General features: G+C 37.5%; 1 protein-coding gene across 1 annotated transcript in view; it reads left to right on the forward strand.

Moving 5' to 3' along the window:
• The first annotated feature begins 2,043 nt into the window (after window positions 1–2,043).
• The window catches only part of LOC139717224 (uncharacterized protein C12orf56-like), a 43,424-nt gene continuing 20,038 nt past the window's right edge, over window positions 2,044–25,429 (forward strand). Inside the window, exons 1-7 of the mRNA XM_071628726.1 lie at window positions 2,044–2,298; window positions 11,805–12,728; window positions 13,094–13,170; window positions 13,816–13,957; window positions 15,861–15,970; window positions 17,567–17,656; window positions 23,106–23,247. Coding sequence (XP_071484827.1) covers window positions 2,044–2,298; window positions 11,805–12,728; window positions 13,094–13,170; window positions 13,816–13,957; window positions 15,861–15,970; window positions 17,567–17,656; window positions 23,106–23,247 — 1,740 coding nt within the window. The remainder of the gene's footprint in view (window positions 2,299–11,804; window positions 12,729–13,093; window positions 13,171–13,815; window positions 13,958–15,860; window positions 15,971–17,566; window positions 17,657–23,105; window positions 23,248–25,429) is intronic.

Consider the following 25,429-nt stretch of genomic DNA (forward strand, 5'->3'; position numbering starts at 1 on the left):
ATTCATTCATTCATTCATTCATTCATTCATTCATTCATTCATTCATTCATTCATTCATTCATTCATTCATTCATTCATTCATTCATTCATTCATTCATTCATTCATTCATCCATTTCTCAACCATAATTGGTATCTATTATATTTTCTAGATTCTGTTTATGCATGATGGATCGCTAAGTGTTAGTGTGTAATAGTGTGTATAAGTGTGTGTTGTGAGGGGGGGGGGGGATCTATGATATTGATCGTCGTGGGTCAAGGGGCAACACTCCCCATAAATCCCCCGGCCCCGAACATTCGACCATTTTGAATTCAAGAATTTGCTGGGTTTTCAGGTTTTCATGAGTGAATCTGTAATCTGTATAGGCCTATGAATAGTTCTTTGATAAATTCTGTTTGTTTGTTTTGATACACAATGTGACTGTTTGTGTAAGTGTGTATAGTGATTCCCTGTAGTGTGTTCATGCCGGCAAAGGGGGGGGGGGGGGAGATGGAGGTGGAATGAATGTAATCATTAGAGAAACAAGGCCATCTTCATCCCGTGTTTAAAGGGATGGTACAGTATTGGTGGAGCCGAGGATTTGGCTTTTAACTTTTTGCTAAGAGGAATGCAAAGTTTATTTGATGAAAATCGGTTTTGGAATGGTTGAGACATCCAAAAACAATGTAAAACATAGCGATCGTAATGAAATGTGGGTCCCACATTTTCTTCGTATTGCTCTGTTTTTGGGTATCTCAGCCATTTCATTACCAATTTTCATCAAATAAACATTGAATTCCTCTTGGAATTACGTGCTCTTTCATATTTCATCAGAGGTTTCTCATTATCTCACTCAAAAATTTAACAAACCTGAAGTTAGGTCTCAACCAAAACTATACAAGCCCTTTAATGTGTCATGTGCGAATATAAAACTGCACGTACATAACGCTCTTGCGCAATATAAATTAAGGGGGGGGGGACACTACTGAGGGAGAGAAAGGGAGAGAGAGAGAGATGGGGAGAGACAGACAGACAGACAGTAGGTGAAAGGAAGAAACTGGGATGATAAAAAAAAAGGCATGAAAATCCAATTAAAGAAATAAAGAAAGAAGATAAAGAAAAGGGAAAGAAGTCGCAGGAAGAATGTATAGCCTCGGTGTCCCAATACAGAGTGTATAAGAAACAGTGTAATAGATGGTGCCAGAGAGCGGCTATGCTGATTATAAGACCATCTTGCATTAATTCAAACATTTCACCCAAGTGAGTTTGCCATTAGCTCCTACAAAACGAAAACAAGTGTAAGCTTTTACTGATGTGTCTTCTTATTTTCTGGTTTTGATTTCTGAGTTTGTTCTTGTGAGTTTTATTTATAAATGTGTACCATGTCTCCAAATAAGCTAGTTTTTCCTATCCTTTGTGATCTCCAGCAGATGTATGACGTGCTGCCGCGGGAAGTAAACCTCGAAATTTAACAACATACAATTTGCGCCTCCAGAAATGAACAGATTAATATTTCAAAAACACCTGCCAAATTTGAGCCCGAAAGACGTCATTCATATATAAACATCATCAGCTGATGTCATTCATTTACTCGTACCCGTTAATCACTTGCGTACTGTACGTACTGTACTATTGGAGTGAATTTGCAGCCACATTCCGATCAATCCACTGCTGGGCCGCGGCCGGTTTGTATCGACGATCGAATCCGCGGGGCGATACTCCATGTAGCTACTGCTAGATTGCACAGACACCGCTTAACGTTTACACACAATTTGATGCCTCGTTGCTGCTGCTAGGGACGCTACTTCGTTGGAAATGCCAAACCTCATCGTCAAAGGCACAGCGCCAGAAACTTCGTTTTTCTCTGATTTATAAACGTGAAACATGTGAAATGACATATCCATCTTCACCTGGAAATTTAATTTCATGTGATGATTATGCGAATTTGAAGGTATTTCACGGGGTATGTCGCTAAACCGGCGGTTACGTGGTTACTTGCTCGTTTGATGCGCATAGCATCAATGTAGTCCCACCTATTACTATTTTTGTACAGTTCTCTTGGTCTATGGCGCGAAATGCATCAGCGTCCACCACTAAGCGGAACAGCAAACTCGACAGCTTTCTTAAACTTAACCTCTCAGAAAGTGTGTATGAGCGTATAGTCACGTATGAGCCCTGTATTGTTGATCACCGCAAGGAGAAGAAAGCATATAAATATGTGATCCTCAGTGATGAAAGACTCTATTTGACAGAGAATCCGCCCAGGACAATTCGGCCAGAAGATGGTGTTCATCTCGGGGAACTGACGTCGGTTGAATTGGTGAGTGAAACCATCATCTTGGCCATTTGAAACAAAAAAGAAATGTAGCCTACACTGCTATATACCTATAGACCTTTGTTTACAACTATGCTCACCCCTGCCTGGGGCATAATTGTTAACAAAGGTCTATAGCAGAGGGTCTTAACTCTTGTGTTAAAATCTATCTGAAAAAAAAAGAAGAGAACAAATATGTACATTTGTACAATGTTGTGGATGGCCTTCATTTGTGACTTTGTGTATCTTGAAATTGTTCCTTTGTTATTTTGTTGCAGGGCCGCCAAGAATAACAGTGTACAAGTGTATATTGAAACTACTGTTGGGGCTATGTTGGATGAAGAATGATAAATGAATAACTGAATTTATGTGGATTAATAAGTGAATTCATAAATAACTGTAAATAATGTACATGTACAGTGCTAGTCAAAACATGTGCAGATAAAAAGCTGCTCCAAGTCCAACCATGCCTATGCCCTCTACTTGAGCTTCTGATCCACTAACACTGTTCTAGTTACAGTACACTCTTCTTTCTGTTGTGCTCATGATAAAATTCTTTGTTCTCAAGTTTCAACAGTACCAGCTATCTACCAGACTGCAGAGATATCTTGCATCTGGAATTTCATTCAAGAACAGACTAGATCTTAGTATAGAACCCACAGTTGAAAACACGTCACAAAAGTACAAGTTTGTTAAAATTTGAAATGACATGCTCAGCAAAGATTCCTCAATGAAATGTATAATTGGATGACTATAAGATCTTCCTTCTTAAAGTTAGAGTGACAAATCAAGTACCGGTAACTTGCTTGTTTGTCTTTTTTTTTTTGGTCTTGTCAGCACATCACTTTCTGGGTTTACTTTCTATACACCTCTGTAGCTTTACACTATCTTTTCACTCAAAAGAGTTGCTATCTTTCAATTCACATATAATATATACAATTGTAATGGCATTGTAATGAATGGTCACCTGAAAGAAGTCTTGAAAGCAATGGTTTAATGACATTTAGGAGAAAGAGGCATTTTCAGTATTTGTTATTGCATTCATTCATTCATTCATTCATTCATTCATCCATTAATTCATTCATTCATCTTTATTGGTCTATGTCAGACATAGAAATTTTGTTTCCATTAACATAACACTATACCAAAGTACTCATGACAATACAAACACATCTCACATTCACAGTTCTCAGTGACAGGCACAGTACACAATCGACACCCTACTAATCTATTACACAATCATACAAACGATACTGGTCAATTCCACGGAAAGGTTGCATTTTATGAAAATCAAACTATTGAGTGTAGATGATTAATGAAGCTTAATTAGATGATCTGGTATTGTTTACTCAAAGCAGCCTTCCACAACGGATATTTTGATTATACCTCATTTGTGAACATCGGTGAACGTCGAGTGGAGTTATGTCCGAAAAACCTTCATTTTTCATGAAAATTGCCAATTTTTGCAGAATTTATGTATCATTTCTGATACACTATTGTGACCATAATACAGCTTGTGCAATTCTCAGGTGGCTTATTTTCTGAATGTTCTTTGGTCATAGATTGGTTTATGATGTTCTAGAACTTGTTCCGGCATCAGTAAATATCATTCTCTCAATCTCAAAATGTGGTAGTTGATAGCGTCCCATTAGTCACGTTTTTGTGTCCCATCAGTCACACTGGTTTTCCCTATCCTGCTACTGTACCAATAAGTAGATATTGATACCACTTGTCTCAGGGTAAGCACCAACCCTTTGCTACATTCAGGAAAGAAAATATCTTTCCAGAGACTCTGTGTGTAAGAATATTTCAGAACTTACTTTCCCATGTGAAAAATGGTGGTCCTCAAATGTATAAGTCACGACAGCAATTTTTCGTTGCTGTACGTAATGCAATGATACTTTTCAAACTTAGTATGGTGTTTTCATAAACTGTGATATGATGGGTCTAACCATGAACTGAGAAAAATGCATTTGATGCAACTATTTTCTCAAAATACTGGTTTGAAATTGCAGAAAATTGTCACTTTGTCCCATAAGTCACAATGGAATTGACCTATATCATTTCTTAATATCCTATATAACCCAAGCTTCTTTAACCCGTTCCAAACCCCAGAAGTTAAAATTAAAAAAAAAAAAAAAGTAATAGAATACTACCAAAAAAAACAAACTACAACAACTTACCAAAACATCTCACAATCTACACTGTACATTTATAAAGGGAAGGCAGTGAGCTCAGTGGGATACTTCTTTTGGATGGAGTACATTCAGAGATTTCTTTGTACTTTACTGTAAAGCTCTTTTTCCCCTTGTCTTTTTTCTTTTAAAGCAGAAAAAAAAATACTGTGGTAATTACCATTCCCAAAAGTTACATGTAAATGTACAGATGTACACTATGCATTGTAATTGTTTGCATGTCCACTCAATGATTGTATTAGTGATTTTCATTGTACAATGTAGCTACCAAATATGTTGTACGTTGTTAAAAGTTCTTCTCACAAGCTATAAGTTAGAGTTATTCAAAATCACATGGAGAAGGCAGGGCTTTCAAAAGAAACTACTTTTAAAAGGCCTGCTAATTTCATACAGTGCAAGCTTGTCAGGGTAGTTAACATCCACATACAGCATTCGAGTTTACAACTAAAGTGGAAATTTTCTTGGTGTTGAAATTTGCGCACCTTTCATGCAACCAGAAACTAGCACGAAAATAAAAGCACATCAATATTTTTGCCTGCCATATGTTCCAATGGTTAAGGTCTTGATTCTACGGAATTAAAAACACACGAAACTCTTCTTACCTGGCTGAGCGCGAAAAATTAGTCGCGCTAAAATATCCACATTTACAGTATCATTAAAAGCAAATGTATGCCAACTCTCACACCTGTACCGTGTATATAAATATCTTCTATAAACCTGCCTTCGGGACAATTTAAGCACAATGTAGTCACAGCTCCATGGACCCCTACATTGTAAATCAGAGATCTTGGGTTCAATCATGCGCAGCATTTATTGTACATCCTTGGACAAGAAGTTGACTACAGGGGTAAAATTTGGTATCGGTATTATTCAGATTGATTATGCATATATATTCAGAAGATCTGTTCATGTGGGAGTGATGTTTGCAAGCCTTCAGATGGTGCATCATGGATATTTTAAGTGTTTTCTCTAGTCATGTCAAGAGCAGGATTTTTGGAAAGTAGAAGTGGGGAGTAATTTTAATATTGTAAACTGCATATCACACGAGTCAAGAACTGCATCAGATGCTGACTTACAATACAATAGTTAGTGAGTTTTCTTTTTCTTACTAAGTACTGTAAAAGAAAGGAATTTTTTTCAGTGTTGAAATATTCATGGAATGCATTTCGTGCAGCCAGAAATCCGAAACTCATCTTACTCTTCCAAGCGCCAAAAATTAGTCATGCGAAAATATCCACTTTTACAGTACGTATGTAAGTTTTACATGATGTGCCTTTCAATATACAGTATCATTTGTTGACTTTATGAACTGTCACTTTTGTAAGCAGTATTTAACCATAAAATGTTGATATCATATCCACACTAGTACTTTCTAATACTTGAGGTATACATTGTACATTTGCATACGATAGACCACTTTGGTGGGTTTTGCACCTGGCTTTTCACAAGAATCAAGACCATTTTTTTATGTGTGTTGATCAGGGATCCCTCGTACAATGTGTGCTGTAAAACCAGAAATATAAGTGACATGAAATTTTCATGGATTAGAGCTGATGGCCTTTTTGCGACATGAAATTTGTGTGTTTGGCATTGTCATATGATGTATTGAGTGTAGACAAGAACTTCCACTGGCAAAATTTTGCAAATCTTGGCTTCTTACAAAATTAGCAAAAATTTGAATTGGTTGAATGCAGACTTTACATTGCCAAACCTTCCTGGCGGTGAACAGAGTATTTTGCCTCTTCCCAAACAGGATCGTACAGAAACACCCAACATTGTCTCACTGGGCCTCAAACTCAGACCTGTTGATTATACAGCAGTCATGCTACTGACTGGTTAATGAAACATCTCAGCCTAATTACAAGGCTGTACACACTTGTATGTGACAAACTGAACACATTACACTGGTATCGCTGTGTGCATGGACTGTGCTGCTCATTACCAGACTGTTTTTCACAGTCGTCCTTGATTAATTACTGTGAGTTGCCATGACTACATGTGGCCCATGTTAAAGATACCATCGACAGCAACAAAGTTGCAAGACACAGTAATAACCAAACAGAAATTTGAGCTGATAGATTGACAGAATGGTGCTGTTGGATTCACTTTAATAATAAGTACAAAGGATCAGACTATTTTGTGACTTAATTTCTTCTGGCAGGTGAGATGTGAACATTGTACAAAGAAAATACTCCATGATTATCTAAAGATGAATTGACCCCAAATCATATATAAATTGGATTGAGTGAATGCACCATAGTTGAACACATTAATGGATGTTTGTACATGCACTTTGACATTACATTGTAGTCTTCTCCAAATTGTGAAGATATTCTCGCAGGTTTTAGAATTCAAGCTTGCCGAAAAGTAGCATGTAATGTGAAGAATCAATGCACCACAAAAATTTGTGTGTTTACAGTACATCTGGAAAAAAATTAAAAAGATTCTTTTTTTTTTAGCTGTTGGGAATTTAAAAATGAAATGTATTGCTTAAAGTCTTATTTTTGACCCTTTTATATGCCTGCTTTTGAAAAGCAAGTTAACTCCTGTGATTTTCTTGTTTGTGGAGCACTCTTCTCAACAATCCAGCTCAGTACAAACTAATGCCCTCGGCTAGAACTCTAAACAAATACAAAACAAAGCAAATGCAAATCTGCTTCTGCAGAGGACTGTAAAGGCAAGGTTGCAGTGGTTGACTCATTTTTACATATGTATACAGAGAACAAAAGAATGGACAGATTGCAGTGGCCAATGGGACCCAATTTATCGGACAGGACAAATACAAAGTGCAATCAATAAAGGTGGCTAACCACTCCTGAAAGACATTGTGTTCGTTGACCTGGCCAAGGCATCACCGTGCTCTTTGTGCTTACCCCAGATCTGGGAGGCAGTGCGGTGGAATGAAAAGCATTCTTTTTTTCATTCACTATGCAAGAAATATGCATCATTAGGTATACTTCATTTGCTGTCTTTACCATACAGTAGGATAGTAAATCACCATCTACAAAGTAGGCATTTTTCTAGTCGTACTGAACAAATTTGCCTAGAAGTACGATGTACTGAATGCGTCCTTGGAAAAAAAGTCATTCAAGCACTAGTGAATATCCTGTTCATATTTCCATAGAAACGCTTTGTTTGATGTGGCGGGAGATATAAACAAACTTGCTTGGCAACAGTTGTCATAATAACCCGCCAAGAATAATCCTTGTTTCCAAGGCACCTTAGTGCTTTTACAATACACTTGTACCAAGGGTGTGTACAGGTAGATTTCAAAGCAATATCCTTCTTGGCGTAATTATCATGTAGAAAGTCTCTAAGAAAGAAAATTTCATTATTACACTATACTCCATGCAATGCATCTGCTTTTGTGAAAACTTCGCTTAACATAAAAATGTATTTTTTGTTATTTTGTTTCATTTTACTCTAGGTTGTTAGTTGTTCAATGTAATGAAGATGCTTTCTTGATCTTCCCTTCACTAAAGCTTATTTTGTAAGAAGTCTGCACTTTGTATCTGTATGTCTACTTTGTGAAATAAGAACTTTGATGTGATTGTTATGTTTAATAGCAAGTATACTGTCTGTGCATGCTAACTACCCATCCTGCAATGATTCCATGGAAGAATATGATCTGATGAAAGGTTAGGCTATAGACAGGGCATTGAAATTCTCATTAGATAACAAATCTGGCCGTGTGTAATGTGTGTAAATATGTAAAATTGTATAAATACAACTGTGACACACACAAAAATTACTTGCATGTAGTATGCACTGTACATTAATGTGCAACAGTCAGATGCAAAGTGTCCAATGTCCCAACTTTTATTGCAACTGAGTAACAAATTGCCCTACATTGATTAAAAAAATTAACAACAACAAATTAATCAGTGTCTAGTGCTTGCCATGATAAAAATAAAGGCACATACACTGTACTTGTACTTGGGCAAAATTGAACTAACATGTACAGTACACGTATGATCTCCTGATCACTGGATGGGCATCTTATCCACTAGGCCACTGAGCAAAGCCTAATTCTAATCCTTAATACATTGTACATGTAGCATGCAGCGAGTACTGCATTTATTCATTCAAAATGAAAGTGCCAACTTTTGTGTGCATTATGTGTACATGGCGTGTATAAAGACTTGTAACATGATATTGATCAGTTATTCTGAAGAATGCAACATGTTTTTCCACAACTTCCTTTTAAAGAGTGCAGACATTCACTGTAACATATCAGATCCATTTATAGGAAAATATTGTACAGTGTAAGAATGAGAATGTAGAGCTATTATACATTGTAAATTATGTTCTATTCAGGTTCCAAATATAACTTTAACAGTAGCTTTTGTACTGCTGTTATAAAGGCTTGAGATTAATTGTGTAGATTTTACAGTAGGTTTATCTAGCAAGCAAATCATACAATTTGTAGAGCAGGCCTCAACGCAGCATGCCATTGCCAAAGGTTTCTCATAAAACCTGACGACAAAAGTGTCACTGGTTTCATTAACTGCAGTCGTGGCAACTGTTGATTGCACCAGAGGGAGAGAGAAAAAGATACAGTGTAAAGGAAAGGGGTGGGGGTGGGGGAGGAGCAAATGAAGAGGACTCATCGAAGCAAAAAGCGTTGGGCTGATATTTCAGATTGTTATCTACAACACTATGCCTTTGCACAATGAATGAAAGATTTTGAGTGATATTTGACAGGAGATATGAACTACAGGCATATCTCTGTAGAGATACTTAAAAAAAATCTTTTATTTCATGTACTTGCACTCCACAATTATATACTGCAGTTTGTGTGGCCTTGCTGACTGAATAAGTGAAGCACGTTTATTGATTTCTTCGTCATTTGTTGCATATCAGGTGAAAAAATAGATATTATCTCATATCTATGTGATAGATACAAATGGGTGACCAGTTAGTTATTCACACAATATATTTGTGTGTGTTCACTGCTTTATTGTTACTGTACTTGTACACTTGTAGATGCTTTCTCAAGCTTAGGCTTTTGTAGATTATATGTACACTGTTGTAGATAAAATCATGGATTTTATAGTTAAAGGGATGATACAGTTTTGGTTTTAGATAGGGCTTTGGGTTCCCAACCTTTTTGTGTGTGTTTGTGAGATTCATATTGAGAAACCTATTATGAAATATGAAAGAACATGCAATTCTTTGAAGAATTTACAGTTTACATGTTGAAAATTGGTCTAAAATGCAACCGGCCACAACTTCAATTAGGGTCACTTTGTTTTGCCTTGTTTTTGGATATCTCGGTCATTTTATAACTGATTTTCATCAAATAAACTTTTAATTTCCCCTAGAATTGTATGCTCTTGAGTGGTAATATGTTAAGAACTGAATCCTCGCCTCAACCAATACTATACCATCCCTTTAAATGAAAAATAGTACAATATTTCATTCCTATGCCTCTGCCTACAGAGTTGGCAGGGAAAATAATAGTGTGAAACTACAAGGGAGTTTTTGCTCTCTGTTCCTTCATTTCAGAGCTTGTCTCTGTTTCCCCTAAATTTTCAGCAACTCATCAATGGTAATGTAATGTGTAGTATAGAAACTGGGCTAAAAATGACTGTTCAGTCAAAGTGCATTTAACATGTACAGCACATGGTATTTTAGGAGGCTAAAGGTCAATGAGCACTGAACTTTGGCCAGAAATGTAATTTTCTAATCTTGGTTTTAGGAAGGGAAGTTTTAGGGAATGAACAGTATGTAAAATGTAATCTACATGTAAAATGTAATCTACATTCTTTTTTTTATTAAAGATTAATAGAAATACAACTACAGTTGTAAGAGGAAATGTTTGTTCCTGTAGAGAAGGCTAAAAGTCAATTCTTATGTTGGGGGGGGGGGGGGGGGGGGGTGAAAAGTCCAGACCGAAGAAATTCAATTTGAGTATGCAAAGTACAATAAATGGCCTTAAATTCATTTGTGATGGAATAACTCAAGGCAAGTGCATCCTGGTCATTTACATGTACATACGTGTACATTCTTGTAAGTTCCTGGCTATTGAATGTGATGTTTGCTGTAAGGAATGACAGCAAAGCATAATTTATGTGAATGCCTAATAGTTGACTAAGTTATGGATGCGAAAAAGAAAACAGCGCAAATGGCAAATCAGAAAAAGAGCAAAAACTTAATAGAAGCAGGGGAATGGAAAAAGGAACATTTTCAGCCACCGAAATCAAATTTATGTGCTGTCAGGATGTTAATTCAAGTACAGTGTATTATAATGACAAATCATTGAATAACTAATGCACTGCATGCCTGCATGATAGATCATTACTCTCAGTGTTAAAATATACACAGAGTATGAGCAGCAATTGAAAAATAATTATCATTATCATATATATCAAACCTGTTGCAGAAATTTAATGAAAGGTGCATGCCCCATTTACTGTGGTGGAAAATTGTGCTCATAAAGTGTAAATATCTGTCTCTATCATATCTGGTGTGATAACAAACAGTGTATACAGTACTTTGTAGAAAACAACAACAACAACACACATTCACACAAAGCATATTTTGTGAACTGTGCATGACATACAATTGTAGATGAGATAGGGTTGAGGCAAAAGTTTTGTACAGTGTACCCATGACAAAAATCCCCCCATGTGTAGCAGTTTTTGTTTTTCTTTTGTTCTTCCAGTGCAATTTATTTTATTCATTTCACTTTTTCTCTGTGTGCTTGTCCATGCAAAATACATTTAGTAGTTAATCCAGATTGTCAGTCGTACAGCACGTCAGAAGAGTCCATGTGGACAGTGTATATCTGTTCACATCCATACAATTATTTAGTAAGCCAAATGTTGCAAGACAGAGTTGGTTGTTTTTGTCTTTCCTCTGCACCAGCCTTTTCTGTCTGTCTGTCTGTCTCATCTGTCTGTTACACTGTAGTATACAGTTTGCTGTCATCGTTATCAGTGTCTTCAGATTTCCCGAGTACTGATTTCAAACACAGTGACTTGTACGACAATTTTATTGAAAGTATGATGGATTTTTGATATGTGAATGTATGTACAGTAGCTACAGTTGTACTTGAAGATATTTAAAGTAATTTATAAATGCAAAAATTGATAAAAAAAAATAATCACATCAATCTCACTGCAGTACGGTACTGTACATGATTTCAGGAAGACGTGTAGGATGTACAATTGTAGCTAGGAACAAAAAAGAAGAATTAAATTAAGAACTGGCCATTTCGTACTAGCAGCATACATGTGGGGCCTAAATTGTAAGTAGCATAAAATGAATTGTCTTGATTGTGTTTTCTTCTCTTTTTGTGATTGCCGCTTACAGGTGAATGAATTCCCTGACTTTTTGAATGGAGAGGAGAGGGATAATACACAGCATATTTGCATCAAATACCAATGCCCCACCAAGCCTAGCAAGAAGGCTGGGGACAAGAAGAGTCTAGGGAATGATGATGGCAGCAGTAGTGGGGGTAGCAGCCCTGTGCCTGAGGTCATCCTGACAGAGCCCAATGGCTCTACCCAGGATCCCTCCCAGGTTCCTCCTCCTCGCTCCAGCAGCATGCGGAACCTCAAGCTCAACCGCAGCCTGGACGAGAGTGACCTCAGGTCGCTGCGGGACATGTCCTCGTCCATCGACTCGGACTCGGACAGCGAGGATCGCCTCTCGTGGTCGATGCCATCGGGGGACTTTGAGAGCATGTCCATCCACAGCCTGGAGTCACTCTCGCTGGGCAGTGGTGAGATGCTGACCGGGGATCGAGGGAAGGGAAAGGTCACTGGCGTGGAGACGTGTCGGCCTCTCCCTCAAAGGCCCTCAGCAAACAGGACCCAGCAGCTCCGCAGCGTGGATAATCCCGACAGCTTCTCCTCACAAATAGCTGCAACTCTTGTGAACCGAGAAGCCAACAAACCACCGTCATCGACAACTGCGCAGTCCAAACCGCAATATCGAAACCTCCCATCCCCAGAAATCGCCGAAATGGACAAACTCAAATCGAAACCGTTCCAGTTTCCACCTGGGAAGGAGAATCAGAAGAAGACTTCACAGCTTCTCCTGACAAGACACAGAAGTCTGGACTCTGATGACCCCACAAGGGGTAGTCACTCCAATGGCAAAGAGAACAAGGCCACTCCAGACTTTCTGGCAGAACTTTCCCGTAAAAAGGATGAGGAACTACATCTGTACATCATTTCATTGTCCTCACCATTACTCATGCATCTCAGAAGTTCGTGGAATAATTACATTATTGTGAGTATGACATCGTAACCTCAATGGTTAGGCTTGAAATGGGTCTTCTGATCAGTGGACATGTCTGGATGGAAGATGATGTACAGAGATACCTTTACAGATACTTGAATAAATTGGGTATTAAATGAACCCAAGACCAGTGGGGGCAAATGTTACCTGTGATACACATCCACTACATGTAGGTGGAATAGCTCCTGTATAATATCATCTATGACTGATGTATGTTGATCAGTGTTGTAGAAGGGCTTTCCTGTAGAATTTATGTATTGTATTGTTTCAGTGGGATTAAGAGAAGATAGTGCCAACCAAGCTGTGCCTCAACAATCCTATGTTTTGTTATGTCTTCTTTTGTTTCATACGAACAGAGATCAACTTTGATGACAGATCAAGAGCTCGCTGAACGGCTCAAACCTGGTTCGGGGGCTAGTAAAGTCCCTTCAAGGTATTTGATAACATCAATTGCATTGATCAATCGATACCAATGATATGATTGTTTTTTCCCTATATGCCTTTGTTATGATGTACAATACAAAGATTATCAGGATACCGGCAGAAATCTCTCACATGCTTGCAGGAGAGGACCAAGTAGGCTCAGAAAAGGTTATTAGTAATCTTAGGTAAGAGAGTGAAGTGAAAGAAATATCTGGAATCCTTACTTTGATACCGTTTTTTTCAATGCACAAGGACAACTAAGACCAGAAAATTGTACTGAGAATGAGCATTCTCTGCTTTGATGCATACCTACAGAGAATCTGTGAAAACTTTCATTTCTTCAAAGGAAGTACAGAATCAGGACCGTATATAGACGATTTGAAGTGTATCTCAACTCATTGTACAAGGCTTGAACTTCAGAAAAGTATTTACACATATCTTGCATTTATATCAACTCCATCACACTAAGTGATGTCATGAATCATCCACTCATGTTTTCAATGTATTTCTAGATCTGTGAGGTCTGTAGTCAATCAAAGCAAATCAAGTTTTTTGATTTCGTAGTGAAAATTAATACTTATCATATTAGAAGCATGTAGATGTACCGATAATGATGGATTATATATTTTATTCTTTTGTTTGATTTCAAACGCAGCCTACAGCTGGAAAGAAAGTTTGTTCAACTGAAGCAAGAAATCATAAACTCATCAGACTCCATGGAAAACCTCTTCAGCCTGGTGCAGGAACTTCTGACGGCAGCAGAGAAATATTTTGTGCTCAAGAAACTTTTCTGGAAGGTAATCTCCCTCAGCAGTTGATACGACTATCCAATGCTAAGACAGAAAGGAAAATTACTAGCAAATCCTTCTTTGCTAAAGTTCACTGCCCTGATTCAACTCTTGAGATTTTAAGATCAAATTAATGTATGCTTTCAGAAATCTCCAAAGATGAATAGCGTCAGGGTAACTACTGACATTTTAGATATACAACAGAGAATTCAGTGGAAACCAAAGTCAAATTCTCCAGGCCCGAAAGATATTAAGTACAGAAGTCAATATTGGTGGTTGCTGATATTTCAGAAAACTCAGGCATCAGAATTCAGGGAAAATCATTATTGAGAGAGGAAAATATGATCTTCAAACACTTCAGAAAACACTTCCGAAAACAGAGTGGACCATGGCCAGACGCAAGTACTCCTAGAAAAGGTTTCATCTTGATATTAACGTGCAGATCTCATTAGCTATAGATGTCATTGTGAAGACTGGAAAGTGCAAAGAGACACTTAGCAATTTTCCGTTTTTAAAGCAATATAGAACGTTTAGTCTTCAGATGTCACCCCTGAAAGAAAACATCTGTAGTCTCAAACATCCTTGTTTAAAGTAATAATCTGAATGTGCTTTTAGTTTCGTGTGCAGGATATGGCTTTTTCAACTCTCCAATTTGCTGTTTTTACAGAGACCTTGGCAAAAACATTATTGGGTCTCGTATGCATACAGGTCTGCCTGCAATCTGTGTTATGATTTCCCAAGTGCCCCATTTCCGCTTCCCTGCTTTTCTTTTCTCACTTCACTTCTTTGTCAATCATTAATTCCCTGTGTTTCTGTAAAGTTACTGATATCTGCAGTCTTCTCATGTCTAGGATTGTTGTCAGCATCCTTAGAAATGTCTTGACTTGATTCTCATTGTGCGTACATCATTTATCATTGCTATTTTACTCTCTATGATGTGTAAATGTATCATGATTTTAAATGAATTTGTCTTTTACGTCGAAATGGCTTTTAAAGTCCATTTCAAATAGATTCTTGAATTTTGCATCACATGAAAAATTCAGCTCTTTATCAGATTAAAATTTCAGCTCTTCAGATATACTAAAGCAGTATATTAAGCTAATTGAAATTATGTTTTCAGAGATCACATTCTCATTACAGCAAATTGTACAAAAAAAAATCAAGTTGTTCTTGCAACTCTTTGCCATGTATGCAATCACTTTATTGCACATAAATCACACAGTGCCTGAAAACCTGAAAAACCTCTATCTGCAAAGCCCACATATTGAAAATCAGAGAATTTGAATATCAATTTGTTATTAGAGGTAGATCCATCTTTTTTCCTCAGTTGAAATCCTGCCAAAATTAATCTGTGGTTCAAACTGAGAATTGTGTGTGAGAACAATGCACAGTTGTGCAACTGAAAGGGCTAGTAGTGATTTAAAGCTTGTCTAGTGAAGGGTTAATCCGTTCTGTAATAGATTGAACCACATAAAATGCTGGACCCTAGTATTCCTGTTTGTAAAAACAGAAAGGAAACGTATGAAGGAAACAACCCATTAGTCACATGCAGCTACATGTACTACCATTGCTTGACTTGAGCCACACATAATAAGAATCACAGAGAACACAGGAAACCCCTCTGGACCACAGAGACTATCTAACTCAGCCACCACATTAAAAAGACAAACAAACAAACAAACAAACAAAAGCAAAACCAGACAGACACAACCCCACACATGCAAAAGTCTTAGCTAAACAGCAAGTGTCTTCTACATGTATGATCTCAACAGATCCAGTAGCTGTGAAAAACAGTCTTGACTACGTGATGTACAAGCATTAGTGTTTCTGAAGGCATTTTACAGGATGCCCCATGAAATACAGTGAATAACACCAAACTGACCTTAGCTGAACTAACTACTTCTTGTTGTAGGATCGGGATCTGTTCACATTCATCCTTCTCCAGCTGCAGCGATATCTTCCCAAGTCTTCTGTCAACGTTCACACGGAGAGAGGACGGCATCACCGCGCCGACGAGCTAGAGTAAGGCAAACCTCCAACCCACGCTGACTGTATCAGTCTGCTTCTTATGGTTAACCTCACACCACTGGGCATGTTTATAGAAGTTGCTCTCTGTGCGGAAATACCTCTGTAGTGTTTCAGGAAGTAAGCTTTGAAATAATGTAGATTACAGTTACCTCATCCTGGTACAGAATTGTCACTTCATACATTGTATGTGTGTGGAGATGTAGAGGAAACTTGAGCTAGTATCTGGTTTTCACTTACTGGTAAGAAACATTCGGAGTAAAAAACAAAAATAGAATCATTTCTTCTGGAATTTTCTTTGCAAAACATCAGTAATGAAATATAATAAGTTTTCCTCTCTTTAAAGGACAAGTCCACCTTCATAAACATGAGGATTGAGTGAATGCGGCAATATTAGTAGAACAAATCATTGTAAGTTTGGGGAAAAATCGGACAATCCGTTTGAAAGTTATGAATTTTTAAACTATCTGCGCAGTCACTGCTGGATGAGAACACTACTACAGTGTATGATGGTGCGTACAACGATATAAGGAAAATAAAAAGAGAATTTCACAAAAATTTACTTTTTGAATAAAATGCACATTTCTTTGACTTGTTACTGACATATGTTAAGGGTGGTATTAATTCCCCTTCTGAAAGAGAGAAGTTGAGTGTTCTTTTGTTATTTGAGAAAAATGGAAATATGTTGTATTTTCTTTATTCTTTCTTTATATCGTTGTACTCATGTGACATCACAAGCTATAGTAGTCTTTCCATCCTGCCATGACTGAGCAGAAACTTTAAAAAAATCGTAACTTTTGAACGGATTGTCCGATTTCCCTCAAACTCTCACTGATGTGGTCTACTAATATTGCTGCATTCACTCAACCCACATGTCTATGAAGGTGGACTTGCCCTTTAAGCTTAAGGAAGTGGGATTTGTTCTGTGACTGTGTGTATGTGTGTGTGTGTGTGTGTGTGTGTGTGTGTGTGTGTGTGTGTGATGCACATGGTCATAACAATCCATGGCTCTTTTGAAATCTAGTTTTGAATGTCACAAGGAGATAAAGATATTCACTGGAGAAACCTTTAGTTTTAGATATAATAAGGGTAATCAAATCCACGTTTGTTTCATAGCATCATGTTTTAAAGTGGGCAGTGGTTTCAGTGTGATTGTATTCACTTTAGATAATATCAAATGACTGTCACAAGGCTGTTTGGGAGTTGGATGTTTTGTAAGAAATGGCAAAAACTTAACCTGTTGAGGATGGGTTGATTTTGCCACAACATTCATTTCCCACAGACACTTGCCCGAGTATACTCGGGATTCGTCCTCAACAGGTTAAGCTACAATTTATAACATTGAGAATCTGGCATTATAGTTTGGGATGTTTTTGTTATCTCTACTTTTCATGAGAAGTGTTAATATCACACTGAAAATTGGTAGCGGCTGTAACTTTTAACAGTTGTGTGGATAATGAGCTAGAACAGAGGAAGATAATCATCATGTGGATGTTGTAGATTATGTTGTCATTTCCTATTCCAACATTCTAGAAATGATCAGGTTTGAGGTAAAATCATGGTGATATCATCTTTGTTTTGTTATCTCACCAGACTGGTCATTGTGCTGATTGAAACGTTGGGTCTAATGTTCCACGAAACCGAGGTGTTTCCAGGTCGACTACAAGTTTTGAAAGCCAACAGGTTTGACATCTCCCTTTAATCCTTCTCATCTTTCTTTTTTTTTTGCCATTATGCTAATTGTAATGAAGATGAAGATGATGATGATGATGAAAAAGAATATGATGATGATAATGATGATGATGTTTAGTGTTGCGATTTTTTTGTTACGCTATGGTTGATGCATTTGCTACAATTTGTATTTTAATAATAGTATAAGAAGAAGAATAATGATGATGATAAATAATGATAATGATAATGATGATGATGATGATGATGATGATTATTATTATTTTATCATTGTTATTATCATTATTATCATTATTATTATTATTATCATCATTATTATTATCATTATTATTATTATTATCATAAGTAGCAGTACTAGTAGTAGTATTAGTTGCATTATTGCCATCATTTTTCTTGACATACATACTACAGTTACAACCCATATGACCCAGCATCCTGTGCATGAGAAATTCATATCATACAGGGGAGAAAGAGTATAATACGTAGATTCTGCATCAGGTTAAAGTGTTGTTTACTCTATCAATGAAGGCCATCTTATATAGTACTTGAGTTAATGGGGCTTTTTACAGGTTATCTGTCTCAATGGTACTTACTCCGTCATTGTAGATAGCAATCTATGAAATGGGTTTTAGGTCTGATATCAGATGCCTGTTAAGCCAGGTATCTCTTCAAAAATGTTATTGTACGAGTAGATTTGGGTGATAATTTTTTTCTCTCTCCTATCAGTAGTACATTAGAAAGATAAAAGCCATGATATAATTCAGCTTGTCATCTAATCAGCCAGAATATGATTATCGGTATACTTTGTACTCAAATGTGGTGCTTGTTGGATAAGTGCACTGTACCGCTCTTATACATTTGCTGGCTGTATGTTTTCAAAATTGTGTGAAAATTTTACGAACACTTTTGCATCAAATGGATGATGGCATGCACAAGGGAGATCATGCTGCCCTCGTGAGTCAACAGTTCCTGTGCTCTAATCACAACGATCATCAGACGGCCAGTGCATATTTCCCTGGGCGTCGCCCTTACATGTATTTCGCTTTTTCTTTGCACTCAATGACATATATGTGATGTGCGCAATGATGATAACCTTGTTGAGCTGCTCTCTTGAGATTTCAGTGTCATCAAAATTATCAGATACAGTAATGCTAATATTGAATATGAGGCTACTCTGCAAACTGCTCTCAGATAAGATAGTGTCAGTGTAGCACGGTTTTCCGAAAGCTGAATTTGAGTAGTTGTACGATATTTCACCATTCAGTTGAGCCCGAACGTATGATATGGGATAGGAAGTTTGTTCAGATTATTTCGTGAACTCTTGCATGATTCAGTAATGGGTCTTTAGTTGTTTGTTTTGAGGAAGCATGAAGTAACATTGAGAATTTCAAACAAAGTCATGCCATGCCATTCACAACATACAAGGAATACTGTAAAATGATCGGAATGTTCACATGCATTTTAATTTCACAAAATTTGCAAGTGCCAACATTCGCAAAATTAAAATGTGCGTGAAAGTTCTTGCCCACATAACATGCATTGGATGCCAGTGGCAATTCACAAAAATTTCATGCTGAGAGAAAGGCTGTCGGCAGCAATTCGTGAATTTTCATGCCGCGAATATATTGTGTTCTACAACATATCAATTTAATTTTTATAAAACAACAACAAAATAACAAACAAGTGTGCGTTTAGGCTTGAATGGGAGGTGAAATGGTCATCAAATTGGTTTTTGCCATATGGTAAGTCATCTGAATGTTTTGAAAGTGAATGCAATGCGTCGGCAAAGTATATCAAACTGGAGCTCTTGAAACAGCCTGCAAATGACATGGAGAAATCAAAATCAGAATCATAATGCCATGTAAAATTATGTATGAAAACTGATGCCTCCTTTAATCCCCTCCTCTCATGAGCATATGTTGTGAACTTTCTAAGGTATATTTTTCAATTTCACTGGCCCTTGACCATGGGCAATTTTTATATGCGGGATTCAAACTCTGGGAGCTTATGGCAGACATGTCGGTCACACTAATTTGCTCCTTGTGTGTTTTCCCCGCTGCGGTACATTTTCCATCTCTTTCGGTGTGTGACAGTATGAAATCAAATTGCCGGATAACTCTTCTGATATCTTCTCAAAGAGATTGTAATTATATTGAAGTAATACAAATCAAATCTAGTTTTGTTTATCATATGTAATGGAGAGCTGTACGGTCTTTTTTAACTGTTCCCTTGGGAGTTCAAGGGATCATGCTTTTGATTCACATGTCCCCATTAACTGGAAACCACAGTTGTTTTGATGTAGTTTACAAGGCAGTGGCTGATCCAGAGGGGAGCACAACCGGCGCACGCCCCCCTTTATTTTTCCTTGAAAACAAAAGAAATAAAAAGAAAAATGAAATGAAACCCGGAAGTGGCACCAGAAATATTAGTTGCCCCCCCCCCCCCCCCCCCCTTTACAGAATTCTGGATCCGCCCCTACAAGGGGCATTATGTCTTTTATTACTTTGTTTTTACTTTTCAATGTATCCTTTCATGCAAACAGATGATATTATGAAACTTGTGTTTCAGCTTCATAATGTACCTTTTCAAGAGTGTGATACTGGGCATGGTCAGTTAAACTCAGATTTAAAGGACAAGTTCACCTTCATAAACATGTGGGTTGAGTGAATGCAGCAATATTAATAGAACACATCAGTGAGAGTTTGAGGAAAATCGGACAATCCGTTCTAAAGTTATGAATTTTTAAAGTTTCTGCTCAGTCACGGCTGGATGAAAAGACTACTATAGCTTGTGATGTCACATGGGTACAACGCTATAAAGAAAGAATAAAGAAAATTCAACATATTTCCATTTTTGTCGTATAACAAAAGAACACTCAACTTCTCTCTTTCAGAAGGAAGGGGAATTAATATCACCCTTAACATACATCAGTAACAAGTCAAAAAATGTGCATTTTATTAAAAAAATACAGTTTTGTGAAATTCTCTTTTTATTTTCCTTATATAGTTGTACGCATGTGACATCATACACTGTAGTAGTCTTCTCTTCCAGCAGTGACTGCGCAGACACTTAGAATATTCGTAACTTTTGAAGGGATTGTCCAATTTTCCTCAAACTTTCACTGATGTGTTCTACTAATATTGCTATATTCTCTTGATCCTTATGTATATGAAGGTGGACTTGTCCTTTAAAGCCATACTTCCTTCCCCCCTTATTCTTAAATCACCCTGAAAGCACTAATGGAAGTGAACTGCAGTTGTATCTGAATTTTGTATGATACAGTGTACATCAATGTCTGAAGACACCATGAGTAATGTGCGCATGCACAGTGTGGACACACTTGTAGCACAAGGATCAAAATGTGCTTTCCATTTAAAAAATGATTATACATGCTCATTTTCCCCATATTTATTTATTATTTTTATTGTTATTATCATTATTATTATTATTATTGTTATTATTATTATTATCATCATTATTGTTATTATTATTATTATTATTATACCCCCGCCAAACGAAGTTTGAAGGGGGTATATAGGAATCAGCGGGACGGTCGGGCGGTCGGTCGGGCGGTCGGTCCGTTGCAAATCTTGCGTCGCGAACTACTTCCTCAGTTTTCAACCGATTCCCATAAAACTTGGCACAGATGTGTGCCTTGGGTTGTAGATGTGCAAGACGTATTTTTTGACAGTACCCAAAAGTACGTTGCCATGGTAACGGCATATTATGGGCAAAAATGGGTACAAATCTTGCGTCGCGAACTCCTCCCACAGTTTTTGATCAATTTTTATGAAATTAGGTACAGATGTTCATCTGAATATGTTAATGTGCAAGACACATATTTCCGCAGTGGCAAAAAGTGTGTTGCCATGGTAACGGCATGTTATTGGTAAAATATAGGGCAAAATGCTTCATGGCAAAACTGCTTCATCAGTGTTCTTCCAATTCTCATGGAATTCATATTGAATGTTTGTCTTAGGATATAGGTCAGCATGACACATTTCTTGACAGTGACAAAAAGTATGTTGCCATGGTAACAGCTCACATATTATGAGCCAAAATGATGGAAAATTTTGTGTTGCAAACTACTTCCTCAGTTTTTGCCCAATTTCCATGAAACTTGGTACAGATGTGTGCCTTTGGTTGTAGATGTGCAAGACGCATTTTTCGACAGTACCCGAAAGTACGTTGCCATGGTAACGGCATATTAATGGCAGAAGATCAAGGAAAGATCTTGCAGATTTAACTACTTCCTCAGTTTTTTGACCAAAGCTTATGAAATGTGGCACACACCTTGATCTTGGTGGGAAGATGTGGAAGACATATTTTTCGGACGTGTCGGAAGCTGCGTTGCCATGGTAACAGCATATAAATGGCAGAAGATCAAGGAAAGATCTTGTGGATTGAACTACTTCCTCTGTATTCGACTGAAGCTCATGAAATGTGGCACACACATTGGTCTTGGTGGAAAGATGTGCAAGACATTTTTTGGACGTGTCGGAAGCTGCGTTGCCATGGTAACGGCATATTAATGGCGGAAGATCAAGGAAAGATCTTGTGGATTGAACTACTTCCTCAGTTTTTGACAAAAGCTTATGAAATGTGGCACACACAATAGTCTTGGTGGGAAGATGTGCAAGACATATTTTTCGGACGTGTCGGAAGCTGTGTTGCCATGGTAACGGCATTTAAATGGCAGAAGATCAAGGAAAGATCTTGCGGATTGAACTACTTCCTCTGTATTCAACTGAAGCTCATGAAATGTGGCACACACATTGGTCTTGGAGCGAAGAAGTGCAACGCATATTTTTCGACGTGTCAGAAACTGTGTTGCAATGGTGACAACATTTTAATAGCAATAAATCTGGAAAAACCCTTGCAGATTGAACTACTTCCATCGTGACATCAAATTATTGCAGTAAATCTTGGAAAAATCTTGCGTAGCAGGCTACCAATACACATTAACCTCTGTTATTGCATGTATTCTGTTTTTGAAATAAGTTATCTCAGTGTGTGTTATGCCATGTCATATACTGTCTTCAATGCATGTTTTCACCAAGTGCTGTAATTTCCTTGGGTAAGACTGTCGTCACGGGTCGGGGGTATTAATCACCTTCAGTGATATTTTTATTATTATTATTATTATCATTATCATCATCATCATCATCATCATCATTATTATTATTATTATCATTATCATCATCACCATCATCATCATCATTATTATTATTATCATTATTATTATTATTATTATTATAAACCTACAAATGCACATTTTCATGCCATCAATAATTTTCTCTATCAGGCTTGTGGTGGCTGCCCAGCTTCCCCAGGCCATCAGGCAACAACTGGTTTTAAGGCCTGTTTACAGCCATTAATGTGTTGTTACATTCTCGGGCTCATGCCTACAACCCACACCCCTCATTTCTGTGTGATATTTCAGCGGCAAGGCAGCCCTGGACCTGCTAGTGGTCCTGACCTGTCTCCCAGAGATTCCCCAGAGATGGAGGCCACCGAGGACCAAGGCCCACTCCCTCCTCTTAGAGACCGACACCGACAGCTGGCAGACCTATGCTGATGCTGAGGTAGGTGACACCATCTTCAATTTCTCTACTGGTTGACGATTTGTTTTACTCTTTAAAAGGGCATCATCCATATCCAAGCCAATGAGACTCCCATAAAACTGCAATCGAGACAGAGTTATCATCTCACATACATGCCGAAACTGTTGATTGATGGGAATTTTTTAAGATAGCGCAACTCACTCCTGAAATTGATAACAATCGGCTTGACGAGGGCTTGGTTTCTTTCCGTGCAAAAAGAAACGAAAAATGAAGCAGAATAGAAATGTTCATTTGACCCTTAATGTACCCAGAGTGCTTCAAGGCTTTTGCTTAGATGCTTATCTCCTTGTTTCATCTCGAAAGGTGGCATAAGGAGGGGGTTCAGTTACAAGTTCCGCCCATTGTTAATCCATTACAGTGTACGTAAGAGATTCACTTACCACTTCATTCGGCCCACTTATATGTAAAATGTAGTCCACATTGTGTATAAGGATTCAAAAGTAGATTGTACAGGAGTGTAGCATTCTGGTTTGCATAATACAATATGAAAGGCCCTCACCAGCATCAAGATCACAATTACGATTACTGTGTGAGGCAAGATTGTCTTTATTAAAAAAAAAAAAAAAATTCATGAGCAGATTTGCAGGTTCTTGTTACAGTTTTTTTTTTTTTTTTTTTTTTTTTTTTTTAATGAAGTCTCAGTCCCCGCAATCATGGATTCTAAAAGCCTTTGGTTCCAAAGTCTCTTTGCTGGAAATTTCCCATTTAAAGAGCAAAGGCATTTGTCTTCTGTTATTAAACAATGGACATTGCTATTGCTGTCAACTCCCATCTTGTACAGAGTACCTCATGTTTTAGAAGACAGGGAATGCATAGATTTAGTATGAACCAGTGATACTGAGTAAAACAAGTAGTGTGTAAAGCAAGTGGCGCAGTAGGATGACAACTCCCAGTTAGACTTTCACAGAGGCACTTGGCAATGCTTGTAACATATCCCATAACTTGATCAGCTTTCAAAGTAAAGCAATCACAGCCTTCACGAGTGCTTATGCTCCCTAGACATTATCTTTTTGATTGCTTGTAGTCCTTCCACTCTGCCCACAAATCCTTGATCAATACTAAAAGCAGATAACATTTCACCGTATTTAACACACTTGTTTTCTTTTCCCTGGCTTGCAGTAATCTCTTTTGTTGTTGTTTTTTAATCCTATGTGTTAAACTCCATTCCTTGGTTTGTACTAACCCTTAGACTGTCGAGGTAAAGTACGCCACACTTATATGACAGTACGCCACACTTGTATGACAGACCGCCATTCACCCATTGTTGAAACAGACCAACACCCATGTAGTGGAGGAATGTTCTTTGATTGAAATGAGCAAAGGGTCTTTACATGCAACTTTTTTTTCCCCCTGGTTAAGAAACAAGTAAATGTGACACAGAATTTGATTCTCACATCCAAATTCGGAATTTATGTTCAGATAGCCATATAACTTTTGGAAGATAATATGTTTTCATGGAGACTAGTTTGATTCAATATCCAAAACATGAATGTATTACCAACTTCAAAATTAATATAGTAAAATATCCTATTATATTCACAGAAGGAACAGTTACACATTAACTTGTTGAAGACTAGTCCTGAATTTGCTTGGGCAGGTGTCTATGGCAGATGCATGTTCTGGCAAAATCAGCTCGTCCTCAATGGCAAAATCAGCTCGTCCTCAATGGGTTAAAACATTTTTGTACTTCAGTGCGCATACAGGCAAGCAGATTAGTGTGAATGCATTTTCAGTACCTAGGTGCTGTCTCTATAGATATTGAAAACATTCAAACAAGATCTAAATATCGCCTTTATGTATATAAATCTTTAATCAAACTCATTTTTTATGTCAACTTCCAATATTTGGACATGGTCACGATGAGGCTTACATTAGAAGTATCTTTTATATTAGAAGCATCTGATTTTTCAAATTCGTTAAATTCTTCTGGCAAGTTGTTTTTATTGCAACTAATATGCCCTTATGGCGTACCCATTACAAAATCTCACAAACAGAAACCTTGGCCTTACAAAGATGTGAATACCACACCATTGATGAGTTTTCTGTTTGGGTATACATGGAGAGTGAAAGGTTGCCGAAACCAAATGTAGTTGACTTTGCAGTTTAAGGACATTAAGATACAGGGACGTAGATGGTGATAAGA

This window comes from Diadema antillarum, unplaced genomic scaffold, assembly GCF_040938485.1.
Source record: "Diadema antillarum isolate AM-2024a unplaced genomic scaffold, OU_Dant_1.0 scf00000072, whole genome shotgun sequence".
NCBI lineage: Eukaryota > Metazoa > Echinodermata > Echinoidea > Diadematoida > Diadematidae > Diadema > Diadema antillarum.